The sequence below is a fragment of the Thermobia domestica genome, chromosome 13 (genome assembly GCF_964235325.1).
Source record: "Thermobia domestica chromosome 13, izTheDome1.hap1.1, whole genome shotgun sequence".
Lineage (NCBI taxonomy): Eukaryota > Metazoa > Arthropoda > Insecta > Zygentoma > Lepismatidae > Thermobia > Thermobia domestica.
In genome coordinates, this window is record NC_137466.1 from 41,919,288 (window position 1) to 41,934,233 (window position 14,946).

General features: G+C 34.7%; 1 protein-coding gene across 6 annotated transcripts in view; it reads right to left on the minus strand.

Moving 5' to 3' along the window:
- The window catches only part of Sqor (Sulfide quinone oxidoreductase), a 79,763-nt gene extending 71,789 nt beyond the window's left edge, over positions 1 to 7,974 (minus strand). The window contains exon 1 of one of the 6 annotated variants that reach the window (XM_081735660.1): positions 7,881 to 7,974. Coding sequence is in view for 1 of the 6 variants with exons in the window: in XM_081735659.1 (XP_081591785.1) it covers positions 6,506 to 6,545 (40 nt within the window). In the remaining 5 variants the exon portion in view is untranslated. Of the gene's footprint in view, positions 1 to 6,505; positions 6,561 to 6,891; positions 7,186 to 7,244; positions 7,411 to 7,798; positions 7,818 to 7,880 lie in introns of those variants that run through there. The other 5 variants (XM_081735663.1, XM_081735661.1, XM_081735664.1 and 2 more) reach the window with 5 other exon arrangements.
- Between the last annotated feature and the right edge of the window lie 6,972 nt (positions 7,975 to 14,946).

Consider the following 14,946-nt stretch of genomic DNA (forward strand, 5'->3'; position numbering starts at 1 on the left):
CGTCCTAGAATATCGCAAGTTTCATCAATTGAAATCCATATATTTTTGTCAGCAAAACTTCTACGGACATCGTCAATAGTTCTGCTGTACGCGCTATCGAAAGGCGGAAATTTTGGCACTAGTAGTTTTGACACGGTTAATTTTGGCACCGGTAATTTTGGCACCAAGAAACGAAGCAAACGGAAATTTTGGCACCATTTATAATAGAAGTACAAAAAATGTGAGAAAATACTCTGAATGTAATAGATATTTAAATTTACATGTTATTAACTAGAACTGCTCCAGCGCGACGAATCAAACCAGTGACGAATGTACAGTTAGCGACAAAATTTCTTTCTCTTCTGTAAAATTTATTTTGCTTATAACTTTGGAATTGATGGACTGATTTGAGTAGTTTTCTGAAATTTACCGAAAACTATATCTGCTTTAAGTTGCTGAATATTGCACTCAAATCTGTCCGTCCATTCGAGAGATATTCGCGGAAGAAATTTTAACAAAGGAAAAGAACTTTTGTTACTGACAGTACAGACACCGGTAAAGATACTATTGGCAGTTTCATTATATATTCAAAGCAAATTAAAATTCCCCTCTAATGGGTTTGTATTTTACTTTCAAGTGCAAACACTAAAAGCTAATTGGAACCATGGAAATTGAAGTACAGAGAAAGAAAATTAGAAAATACTCTGGACATAATAGATGTTAATGTACGAATTTATTTTGCAGAGGAGATTACACCGATATTCTTTCCATTTTGACTTGCTTTGAATACCTAATGAAGCTACCAATATTACCTTTTACTGGTGTTTGTACATTCGTCGCTGGTTTCATTATTCGTGCTGATGCAGTTCTAGTCATTAACATGTGAACGTAAATATCTATTATATCCAGAGTATTTTCTATTTTTTTCTCTGCACTTCAATTTCCATGGTTCGAATCAGCTGTTACTGTTTGCACTTGAAAGTAAAATACAAACCCAGTGCAGTGAACATAGTGCAGTCTTCAGCAACTCAAAGAAGATATAGTTTTTCATAAATTATAGAAAACTTCTCAAATCAGTCCATCAATTCCAAAGTTATAGGCAAATAAATTTTACAGAAGAGAAAGAAATTTTGTCGCTGATTGCACATTCGTCACTGGTTTGATTCGTCGCGCTAAAACAGTCCTAGTTAATAACATGTGAATTTAAATATCTATTACATTCAGAGTATTTTCTCACATTTTCTGTACTTCTATTATAAATGGTGCCAAAATTTCCGCTTGCTTCGTTTCTTGGTGCCAAAATTACTGTGTCAAAACTACTGGTGTCAAAATTTCCGGTGCCAAAATTACCGCGCCCCCGCGCTATCAACGCAAGTCTTTCTCAAAGATGATTCACTTGGAACTTTTTGTTCTGTGTATTTCTCGAGAAAGTTTCTAAAGGAAACATTTTCTAACTTCCATAAAGGAATGTCCACGTTAATTAGAGCTTCGCAAAACTGTTAGTACGCGAAGCGGGATTCGTGACTGTTCCAAGATGATTTTGAACCTTTTCACCAGCTGATTTGCGTGTCCTTCCAGAATTATGTTTTGCAGTGCTTATATGGTCTGTTACAAAATAACGCTTTTCAGCGGAAACCACAGTTTCACGTAACTTACAAAACAGTACAGAACAGACTGTTAAAAACAGAGTACGCCCGAACTCACAAATTTTTCCAACTTCTGTTGCCTAGAAAGAACTGAACACTGCTTCAAAATTCCAAGAACTGAATACGCACTAGCATCCCCACCCCTCCACTTGTCGCATTCCAACGAGAATAGACCAGTTATTACCAGACATGGCCAGATAAGAGCGGCTCACATCTGTAGTATACTGTCATTCATGAGTAAATAAATAGTAATGGAAGAGAAAACCTGTGACAATGGCAACAAATTGCTTCTAAACTGTGAAATTGCACTTTTCCTGAAAATATCATGAAATTGCAATAATGGCACTTATGGCATTTTGCCATTAATTCAGGGCTTTAATAATAACATACAATGTTTCAGTTATGCTAAGCAGCCATTTAATCAATTATGTGACTAACTTCATCTGTGTATCAAATTACTCTCGTCTGTAAATGGCAGACAACGAAAATACTATGTAACAGAACACAACAGAACTAAAGGAATTATAATGATTTACGAAAGCATCTGAATTTCTTTCTTAAATAAAAATAATGGGAAACATACTGTATAAATAAGGAAGCATAGTAGCTTAGAATAGAAATAATACTGTAATGAATAACATGTAAATATTTACAATTGAGAAAATATTTAATAGGAATAGGAATTTGTACATAGCTGTATCTATTATAGTAAGTAAGTATACATAGAAACCAGATTGCATAGTAACAAGTAAAAATGAACATCGTGAAATAACAGTTGATACCAAAACCGTTATTAGAAATAGCAGTCATTCGTGTGATAGCCGGCGGATAATAATTACAAAGGAAATATTAAAGTAAATACGGTTAAAGCTAATGAAGTCCGACAATTAGGGGTTCACTTTCTTTACAGGACTTACATACGCAGACGATGATAATGAGCTCCAGCCTGCAAAAAGTAACATATGATTGTGAATATCTAGCGCAAGTCGAAGCATCAACATAAACTAAAAGAAGACGATTCGTATACAAGAGTACGCTTTGTCAATTTATTGTTTGCTAATCCTCCTCGTATACAACATTGAAACTAGACATTCCCACGTCTACTATTTGCCTTTCTTCTTCAGAATACCAGAATACCGCACATGTTTTAACAGGAAAAGAGAGCTGGAGCTAATGGTTGTCTTAATTTATCTCAAAATCTTGAGGGAAAAAAAAGGGGGGGGGGCATAAAAACCATTAGAATTATTTCAAGCCGAATTTGTTTCGAGCTCCTTCTCTAATGTGCATTTCTCTTTTTCACATTATTCACTGCGGCAGAATAGTCCAAATTAAAGAAATATTTTACGTAACTGCATTTGCTCCACAGATTCTTAAGATATTCTGCATCCTTATTCAGGATGCTTACTAGAATTCCAAAAAGAAATTTCGTGATTTTTTTTTTTTTTTATAACCAAATCATACAATTTTGGAACATTCTTAAGAGTGAATTTGTGCGTGAGTTAGGTCGAATTTTCATGCATGTGATAGAAGCGTGCTTTTCTTGCGATTTGGTAGTGTATAAAGACGACGATACGAATTTTTGTTGGGGAATTTTGACGTTTTATGGAACACATTTTTCCAGTCTGTACTTGTACTTCTACGATTAAAAAAAAAAAAGTGCAGGTGTAGTTTTGGCACCCCACTAGAAATAATTGTTAAAAATTGTAATTCTTTCACTAATTTACTTATCACTGTCTCCTAAAAGATTTGCGCTGGGCGACATGAAAATATCTCACTTGGCATAGAGAAAATTCAAGGGGGCCACCAGAGATAATTGTTGAAAAATTACAATTCTTTTTCGATTTGCGTATAAATACAGTTTCCGGATGTACAGCATAAGAAATACAGTTCAAAAGCACGAACGCTATATAACTGAGTCAGTGTAGGGCGAAACCGGTGGGTACGCGCGTCCGAAGGAAGCAGGCGTGTCACTGTTGGTGAGTATACGCGTAAGCGAGGACAGTGAAAAAGTGGATTTGGGCAAATATGCGAGTTTCAATAGCACTTGTTATGGCTTTACACTGGTAACGATCCACTTGTAAACATAAAATACAGCTTCTGTAGACTGTGCAGAAATACACCGCCGGCGGAAAATAACATCTAATAGAGTTATCTTTCATATGCACTCACATATTTTATCCACCGTAAAGCACTTGTAATGAATTTACACTAATAACCCTACACTTCTAAACCTAAAATACAGCTGTGTAAACTTTGTATAAAATTTTGTCGCTTGCAGAAATATGTTCCTTATGAATATATCTTTTCATACTGACAGTAAAGTTGTGTATTCTTTAACCAACCCTCGTATTCTCAAGGGGAATTCTTGTAATTAGCGCCTAGCCAGTCGAAATTCGCAGAAGAGAGAAACCATGGAATTTTTATACCCAGAAGGTGAATCTCTCCTCAAGACATTTCAGCACCTCTCGCCGAACCGTATTTGGAAAGGTATTTGCTCGTTCGCTCACTCACACCTACGCAGTCTGCTGTCTAAAATATGAATATCTTATATTATTAATTATTGATTAATATTTAGTGAACAATCTAGTGCCTACGTAATGGTCATTCAATTAATATACATAAAATTTTCTTAATGGTCTATAATTGACTAAAATGTTTAATAATAATGTGTAGTTTTATAGGAACTATATGCTTACATCATTCGTATCAGTCTGTACAAATGCGTAGAGGCAAGAAGAGCGATCAGTACTTCTGGACAACTAACATCACGAAGGCGCAGAGTGAAACTTAGGCAACGAAAAAGATTAAAATATACCACCAACCACTCTAAAGTGATAATTGCAAAGTCAAAAGTTTCGATGCAATTCATTAATTTCATCAATAATGTTTTAACCAGAAAAGTAATTTAGAAGAATAATATAACATGAATCTACATGCAAGTTAATTGGCAACCAAATCTATACAAAGATGAGCAGAGTAATCAGTAGTAGCAAGAATGGAACCATCATGCAGGAGGAGTGAACATTCTAATAAACAGTGCTAAAAACTCTCGTTATCAGTGAACAGTGTTCATGCTTACGTTATCAATTGTTCGACTTTCGTAACCGAGAATATGTGCGCGAAAATATCAATATTCGGTCGTCGCGTAATACGGGGGCCACATCATTACAATTTGAAAAGTATTCCAGTGTTTGTAAAATGTAAAGTGCCACAATATGTGAAAAGCTTATAATATACGTATCAACCAGGGTTGGCAAAAACCATGGTTTTTATTAAAAAAAAACAAAAAAAACCCGGTTTTTTTGGTTTAAACCAGGTTTTTTTGGTTTAAACCAGGTTTTTATGGTTTAAATGATTTGCTCTATATATTCATATCATATATGGACAGAAATAAGTTTATTTCGCCTTGATGTTATTATGCAACAACCGGGTTATGCTGGAAGGGGTCACATAAGCTTAAAGCGGAATAAAAGCCGCTTCTCGAGCTACATTCGAGAGAAATTGTCCTCCATTTGAACTCAGATCCAGGACTAATTGGTCACAAATGCGATACGTCTGCCGACTCACTCACGAAGGAATCCTGATAAAAAAAATACCTTATACGGATCTTTACATGCTTTTTAATATAACTGTCAAGAGTCATTTCAGAAGGACAAAAAGATAAACAGATGCACAAGTGAAACCATTACACAGAATTACATATGAACAATTTCAAAGTACTACGGAGTACAGAAGAACTAATTAGTTCAAGTTACTTAACAACGATTTTTATTGGTCCAAATTAAAGCAATACACCGACTTAATCTGCATATCAATAAGAAAAGTGAATAAAGATACGAATTATTTGAGTCCACTTTGGCTCAAACTCATTTATACATAAATAGGTACCAAAGATACTTATTTTTTACTAAATGCCTCTCGTTGGGTCTGTATGACCCCCCCCTACACACACACACACACACAAAAAGTACGGCATTTTCGATGTATTTTATCAATAGTACACGTTGAAACGAAACAATATTTAGAATTTTTCTTCGATTGCAATTACATAACAATAATAACAACTACAAAAAAATCACAAAATAAACTTGTAAAAAGAAGTTGCTTTTGTAGTATAATCTTTTTGAGTAATGAATGGGGAATTTAAATCTGAATATAATACGAATAATATACGGAGTGAAACGTGATAACCCACAAATGTGTGTTTATCAAGATTTTACAAACACTTACACTTTTACGAACATTTTTTGTTTTTTGGTTTAAACCAGCCAACCCTGGTATCAACTATATGTTTTGTGTGAGTTAATTGATATGCAAGTGCCGTAAAAGTGTGCACGCTATATAATATTATTTTGCGTTAGAGGATAAGTATTGTGCATGTATTTTATTTATTATGTTTGCAGTTTTAGCAGTGCAATAGGTTGGTATTGTTTTTCGTGGAATACATAGGAAAGAAATATATATCGCACCCAACGCTCCCCGAAAACTGACCGTATACTGGGTAACCACGAATGGAAAGATCAGCTGATGTAGCTGAGGTGGACGCAGGGAGTAATTACGAACAGGGTATATACCGTATCAAAAGTCCATGGTTCGAATTCTGAATTTCACCAGTTTAGTTCTTAGTTGGTTAATGTTTACTTGTGGGTTGGAATTTCATAGTCCGAAAGTCTGTTTTCTTTCATAAGGACGTTCAGGGATCAAACTCGATACCATTAAATCTGTTTGTACTCAAACGGTAGCCCACAGGAAACGAGCCCAAGCAACCTCAGAATACAAAGTATTCAATTTCACCTGTAGATCTTCCAAAATGTGGTGCGCCAAAACTACACCAGCACCAAAAAAAATCTAGATAAAATAAAAATCTTGATTTTCATCACCGCTTTCTGATTTCGAGACTTCTTCGTGACCGATAGACATCCTGTTAGTTTCCTGTTGCATGCCTACATAACTGCGTACAGATTTATAATACACGTGGGAAAAGATGTGAACTTTTACAAGTATAATTACGCTTCCGGAAGAATGCCATAAAAACTAATGTGCGAAAAGCACTAATCAATCCAGGTTAAATCGTCACTAAAAAGTATGAATGTCATCTAATCCAATCATGGCAATAGCGCAACATGGGACCCGCACAGTTGCGCGTCCGTATGGAGTAGGCACGTCAGCGATGGAAGATGTACACATGGAGAATAGTGGAAAGAACACTATATCGCGAAAAGACAGAACACTTGGGTAGGTTAGAGCAATAGTCATGGTGGCATACTTTTAACCTTACACTTGTTGACTCAGCCTGGCATAAAAGAGAATTCGGATCTTGACTCTACGGGTTAGGAGTCGCGCCTAGGCTTTCGAGAAATAACAGGTTATTTCTAGTTGTCCTTGGTCGGGCGCTATCAATGTGGTGAACAGGCAGCGCGGGTAGAGGTAACATGCGTCCAAAGCACCAACAGAACCAGATGGGGCGCGGTCGAGTTTTGACTGCATAAAACTAAAAAGTGACAAATCACAGCCCCACACAAGTTGTTTCCTCAATATAGACCCTTCGTGATGGATAACCTTCCGCCGCGGCGGAACCCATCTTAATATAATCCCGGAATATTCTCAATTTGCACCTACAGGTATTTTTTGTATCTCAGTAGACGTTGCATCAAAATGTACACTATGTGTAAACATAAACTGTAGGCGGAGAGCCAATTCATGATGATGATGCACGATGATAATGCCATATTCTCTTGTTTCTTACTCGACTCACTTTACATTTACTATAATTTATATCAGCATCATTATTTCAATTAACATGTTATTTTCAGAGAACAGGAAATATATTTGACATAAAACTGCCAACCAGTTTCCGGTCTACGTGCTTTCTACGATAACATCAATGGGAGTAAATTCAAAATTAGAGTAAATTCATTATTAAATTTTGGAATGAGGCTCGCTTTAAAAATTGTATATAATGAGAACTGCTTATGGTTTTCTTATTTATTTATTTATTTATTTTTTACATGTAATTAAGATTTATTAATATAGTACCGACGACATGAAATTATTTTACAGTTGTTTACAAGAAGTTTATGTCAACATGTCAATGTCAAGAAAGTTAATGTCTGAATTTCAAATTAGTTTGATAACTTGTTGCGTTCACTACCTAAGTTTAATCGTAACATTACCTAGTTTCAATCTTATTAAGAACCTTGAAATTACAACATTGTTTTAAATAACTTTGTGTGCTTTCTAGTAATTATTACTTACGGGACTTTTAAATTGCGCCCCTCCCACTTTGTCAGCAGCGCATTACCTACTTACTTCTCTTCTTCTCTTCATAAGACTATTGTCAGTCAAATAGGTAGGTGAACCAGCTTTCTAGTCATATGTGCTACTAATGCTAATTGGTCAAATGTGTACCTCAAACAGAGGATTTATGATTGAAAAACAAAATAGAATAAGATACAGGCCACAATCGGAAAGAATTGACATAGGTCGGGAAAAAGTCAAAATCAGGAAAAGGCAAAGTCAAAGTCGGGAAAGAAAAAAATGAAAACTGAAATCTTTGAGTTGTACGTCCCACGGTTATGCCGGTTAGGCTAAAAGAGATGGTGATGATGAGGGATGAGTGAAAATGGTGGGATGAAGAAAGTGGGAGGAAACGGGAGAACCCCGAGAAAACCCACGAGCACGGTGTCTGTCCACCACAAAGTCCACACGGCGCGAGCTGGGATCGAACCCGGGACCCCAAGCACCGGAGGTGAACGCTCTACCACTGAGCCACCGCGCCCCCCAAGTCGGGAAAGGAGTTCAGACAGGGAAAGAAGGCGAAGAGCCAAGGTGAACAGGGCAAAAAAGTAGAGGAAAGTGGGAAGTGTAAAATGAAAATTGTAAAGAGAAAGAATATAAAAAAGAAGGGAAAGTATGTACGTGTAAATGTAACAGAAAGTGTAAGTGTAGTGTAGGTGTATCACTGGACCCACTTAATCTCCGTCCTCTTGGAGCATCACCAGCTACGATATACGCACTATCACAGCCGCTGTCAAACTCCACCACCACCTACTTACTTCATAATTATATTCTTAAAAACATATAACATTTAAATTTCACTACGGCCGCGACTATAGTGCCAAGTCGGCAATTTCACTAAAATTATCTTGGGCAAGAATTTATTACGAAAATAACTTATTAAAATTAAAGTGCAGTAAACTATGAAAAGGTGTAACCGAATCGCCTGATTCCGAGTAAATTGATGTAATAATTAAATTGTCTTGTGTATACCTCACAAGTAGAATTTTTGTAAGAAACTCACTTAGGTGTAATCCACAATCAGGAGAAAAATGTCAAAATCGGGAGGAAAGTTCAGACAGTGAAAGAGAGCTGAAGGCCAAGATGGACATAGCAAAAGTTAGGAAAAATTGGGAAGTGTAAAATGAAGGTGAAAAAGTATAGAAAAGAGAAAGGGATGTATGTACACTTATGTCCAAAATTATTGTCGCATATCTACAACTGTCTTCTTGTAAGAATATAATTTGACAGTAATTTTGCAGGGTACTTTGAATACTGATACTATGTGTATAATCGGGAAATGTATATTTGTGAAAAATTTCATAGGAAAAGAATTATAATTACGAAAATTAGAATGAGTAAAACAAAATGTTGCTAAATGGAGAAGAAAGTTTTATTTTCGTTTTATTGCTCTTATTTTCTGCTCTTTTGACATGAAATTTGCCACATGCATGTCTTTGCCGATCATACAAATATTAATACTATAAGGAATACCGGACAAATTCGTTATCAAATTATAATCATACAGCAACATATTTATAGACATGCGACAATAATTTTGGACATCAGTGTACATGTAAATGTAAAAAAGAAAGCGTAAGTGTAGTATAGGTGTATAGGAAGTCCCAATCAATTCTCTTCCTCACAGAGCACACAACACACGATGCACTTGCCGTAACGGCCACTATCGAACTCCCCTTCTTCTTGAATACTGTGCACGTCAAGAAGAATGTAAGACTTCACTTCTTAACTTTACCTTTATCCATTAACAACTGCTTTCCACTTGTAAGTATAATCTCATGGATTATTCAAGCTTTCACTACTGTTAAAATCGATAAAGGAATGGTAGTTACAACACCATCAATGCCTGACTGATAATATAAATAAGACTTATTATGCCGAAATATTTAACATCCAATAAATTAGAAGAAAATCAAAATATTTACATAAATATTTGGAATTTATACTTGGATCAACTTCCTACTAATTGTACATTAATCTTAACGGATGCATCTAAATATGAGAAATAATGGTGCAGCAATACTAATCCCTAATCTAAATATTACAAAAAATTCGAACTTGTTACCTTATACATGGTATAATGTAACATGGCCCGGAAGTTTTGGGCAATCAGTATATATATACGAATTTTATATTTATTGAACTTTTGTAAAATATATAATTAGTCGTTTACTCAATTTTAGGTAGATCGCAAAATTTGCGTTAAGTTCCTTGAAATGATGATTTTAGTATATTTAGAGGGAAATATATGGTAATATATCTGTATTGGATAATATTCGTATATTTAGCCAAAAATCTAATAGTATTTTAGAAAAATAATGTCACATATGGTCGTCTTAAATCCTTTCCAGTCTATTTTCATGGATATTTTTGGCTTAGGGGATCCTCAAAAGAAATCAAAATTTTTATTTCAAAATCTTCTCTGAAATTCCACATTTGTAAAGTCAGCCATAGTAGCTCCTTGAAGTATCTCTTTGTTTAATCTAAATTATCTGTGATTGGATCTTCCGCAATCACAGTTGTGGTTGAGATTTTCGGCTTTCTTTGATCTTGAGAGATAAACCTATCATCATATAGTTACGTCAGAGTAATCTTCCAATTGGGAATCTTCTTCCAGTTGCCTTTGTTCTTTTGGTTGATGAAGCCGCCATGATCAGATGTGTAGTGCGTCTGGTCTACAGAAAATCTACAATTTAATTCAGTGTGGTTAGCTGCTAGTGGACCATTTTGGAGTACGAACTCCTGAGGACTGCGGCGCAATTCAAATTAGTTTTGACTTGCTCATTGTGTAAGGGTGAAGGAGAGCAAGCTGCTGGCGTCAGGTTTGCACGTTGTCTGTCTGGGTGAAGACAGCATGGAGTTCCATTCTAATCTTTTTTTGAAATATCCGGAATACTTGCCCGGGGGCAAGTAGGATAAAAGGAATTTGGTAAAGTATGAACTGAACAAACACCTTTTCTTGTATATGGAATTCATCAAGTAAGTGGTAGAAGATAGCCTCAAAACTATTGTTGTTTTGGCCAAGTTTGAACCTACAAAATTTAAACCTCTTTCGGATTGAATATGTTTCCTTCTGGCGTTGTGATGTTTGAACTAATGTGCTAACTTCGCGTCGTTTTCCCTAAGTTGCATGATATATTGACTCAAGAGGTGACAGGAACCGCTCGTTCAATGGGAGGATATATTCTTTCTTTGAGTTTCAGTGTGGACGATTGTCATAAACAGTCCAAGAAATGTGTGTACTTTCGAGTTCACACATTCTCCCCAATATTTATATTTATGTTGAAAAGTAAACCTCAAAATTTTTCCCTCGTACTGCTAAATAATGCAAGGTAAATTCATTCACTGGTTTTGGCTCACCTTTACTTCGGATTGGGTACGATGAGACAAATGTTTACAAAAGTTTAAGCTCACATTGATGATAAGGGTGCTACGTATGACTATTGATAATGGGAGATGTTCATCAACGGTGAAATATTCGCTCTGTATTTTAAATTCCCTCAATTAGTAAGACAAAAGCTCAGATTTTAAAACACATTCAGATTTTTTTTAATTTAAAAGAATTTGAAGCTGAATGATAAGTGTACTGTACGTCCTTGGTAACCGGCTGTGCATACTATACTACGAATATGTCTACTAAAAGTGAATTTTATATATGTTAGGTTAAGTTAGTTTAGATAGTTAGGTTAGGGATTTAGGATAAGTATATTTTATTATTGAATATTTCCTAATGTGTATCTTCTCTGTGTCAAAATTCGTTTTGGTTGTTAAAGGTAAATGTGGATAGGCCTGAGTAGTAGAAAATGGATCGATCTGGCTCAACATCACTCAACATCGCTCAACTCAGGAGCCCCTGAGAAATTGAGCACCTTACACCGTGAACCCACGGTCTTTTACGACCCCCATTTTAGGGGTGTATTTGTTCCCTTTTATGAGCACTTTTTAGGGGATGTATTCGTTCTCTTTTATGACCATTTTTAAGGGTGAACTCGTTCCCTTTTATGAGCATATTTTCCAACCCCTACGAACATCAGACTATGTAACATAACAGAAGATCAGATAACAGGAAAGAATATGAAACATAGAAGGGGTGTATTCATTCTCTTTTATGAGCATATTTTCCAACATAGCAGAAATTACGAACACATAACATAACAAGGGTGTATTCATTCTCTTTTATGAGCACATTTTTAGAGGTGAACTCGTTCCCTTTTATGAGCATATTTTTTCAACCCTTATTTTAACATAGCAGAAATATAGCGAAGATTAAACATAGTCCATTTTAAAGGGTGTACTCATTCTCTTTTATGATCACTTTTTCCAACCCCTATTTTAATGTAACATAGCAGTTGGCCTATTTTTCCACCCCTATTTGAATTCGTTTCCTTTTATGAGCACTTTTTAAACCCCTATTTGAACTTAGCAGAAATTACACTGAGACTATGAACACACAGCAGAGCATAAGATTATGTAACATAGCAGAGCTAATACAAGAGTATGACTTATTTTTCAACCCCTATTTTAACATAGCAGAAATTACACTGAGACTACAAACGCATAGCAGATACTAGCACTGGTGGACTCGATCTCTTTTATGAGCACATTACGAACACACAGCAGATACATAAGACTCATTCCACCCTTATTTGAACATAGCACAGCTAATAAAAGAGTATGGTATATTTTCCAACACCTATTTGAACATAGCACAGCTAATAAAAGAGTATGGCTTACGTGAACCCTCGGTATTTACGACCTCCATTTTAAGGGTGAATTTATTCCCTTTTATGAGCACTTTTTAAGGGGTGTACTCGTTCTCTTTTATGAGCATATTTTCCAACCCCTATTCGAACATAACAGAACTAGTAAAAAAGTATGAGTACGAAACATAGTGAATTCGTTTCCAACCCCTATTTGAACATAACGAACATAGCAGAGAATAGGGGTGGTGAACACACACCTACGAAACATAGCAAGGGTGTATTCGTTTTCAACCCCTTAGCATAAGACTATGTAACATAGCAGAACTAGTAAAATACTATGGCTCATTTTTTCAACCTCTATTTGAACATAGCACATAACACATAGCAGACATAAGACTATGGGGGGGTGTACTCGTTCTCATTTTTCAACCCCTACTTGAACATAACAGATAATACATTCGAACCCTATAGCAAAGCTTCTTTTAAGGAGTGAACTTGTTCTAACCTAAGAACAGAGATTATTTAAAGATTACAAAGGAATGCGAACTTCCGTGTTTTGTTATCAGTTACATAATAACTTCCGCCATATGTAAATAATTCTCATTACGTCATTCATCCGGATTTTAAAAACATTGAGCTAGTTTTCTCTTTAACAGACAATACGGTCATTCAACGATAGGATTGAAAAAAAGGAATCACTGAACGTGATTTGATGATATCATCTCTATTGCGTAATATTACGTAATGCAAACAATCACAAAGGTATATGTTGATCGCTCGCGGTATAACTTGTCATTCAACGATAGGATTAAAAAAGGGGGGGAATCCCCGACCGTGACTCATCCCTATTGCGCAATATAACGCAATGCATTCACACAGGTATAAAAGACTGATCGAGATGTTTTTTTCTAATCAGTTCCTTCTTGGTGTTTCAGGTGTAAAGTTCAGATTTTTTTGTGTGTGTTTATATTATTAGTGTGGTTTTGTTTTTAGGTAAGAAAGACATCTTATAACAATAATATCATATTATAAAAACTCACTTCAGAATTATTATAGTAACATTGAGTTATTTAAAAAAAATGGCAACAAAAAAGGTTAAGCCAAATACTATCAATTCACCAACTGATACTCTATTTAATAATAATATAAAAAAATCGTTTTAAAATGTGATACTGTTTTAAATGAGGATAGTGGATGTTTTTAAATAATAAAAGAAAAGACTGTTTAGATATATTAAAACAGGAACAAACTAATACATCTTTTAAAGTAAATTTTTCTTTGGCTACAACTTTTGTAAAACCAGTAGATTTAGAAACATGTAGATTCTTTGTAAATAGTGGTAACGAAATTATTTTACCGAGTACAGATGTGAATTCTGTAATTGAAAAACTATTTAATAAAATTTTAGTTGAACAAGAAAACAGAGCAATTAAGAAATCAGGGTGGTCTTTATGTTCTGAACCAAACCATCTCTTAGAAATTAAAATCAGTAAATATGATCCCCTGTTAGCTTCATCTTATGTAAACTTGCCTCAATGGATTTTATCTAAAAAGAATTGTGTTTTAAATATTCAAAATAACGATAATAGGTGTTTTATGTATACGTATTCTAGCTGCATTATATCCCGCAAAAGATAATCCACTGCGTGTGAATAATTACATACAATATATTAATACTTTATTACCGTTATTTGAAAAAACGAATATAAAATTCCCCGTTGAAGTAGCACACATAAGCAAATTTGAACATATGTATAATTCCGTATTTACTAAGGAACAAATTTCTATTAATATATATGGCATTAATTATGATAATGAAACAATTTTTCCGTTACGTATAAGCGAAAATACAGGTGTATTTAAACATATAGATTTATTATATTTAAACTCTCATTATTGTTTAATTACAAATTTAAATGGTTTAGTTAGACATCAGTTAGGTACTCATCAAACATTTATTTGTAGACGATGTTTAGCATCTTTTTATAACAAATCAAAATTAGATGAACATGAGAAATTATGTAAAGAACACACTGCAACCAAAATTAACATGCCGAAACAAGGAGATGTTTTAAAATTTCGAAATTTGAAATTGTTATTACAGAATGATGTGATAATAGTTGGAGATTTTGAAAGTTTATTAAAACCTATAAATAAACAAAGTGGATCTCATACAATACAAATTCAGCAACATATACCATGCAGTTTTGGTTATATTGTGTGTTGGAGTAACAAATATATGAAATCAGATCTAGTTATTTATCGAGGAGAAAATGTATCGATGAAGTTTATGTCTGCTATGGAGAATGAATTAAGAAAAA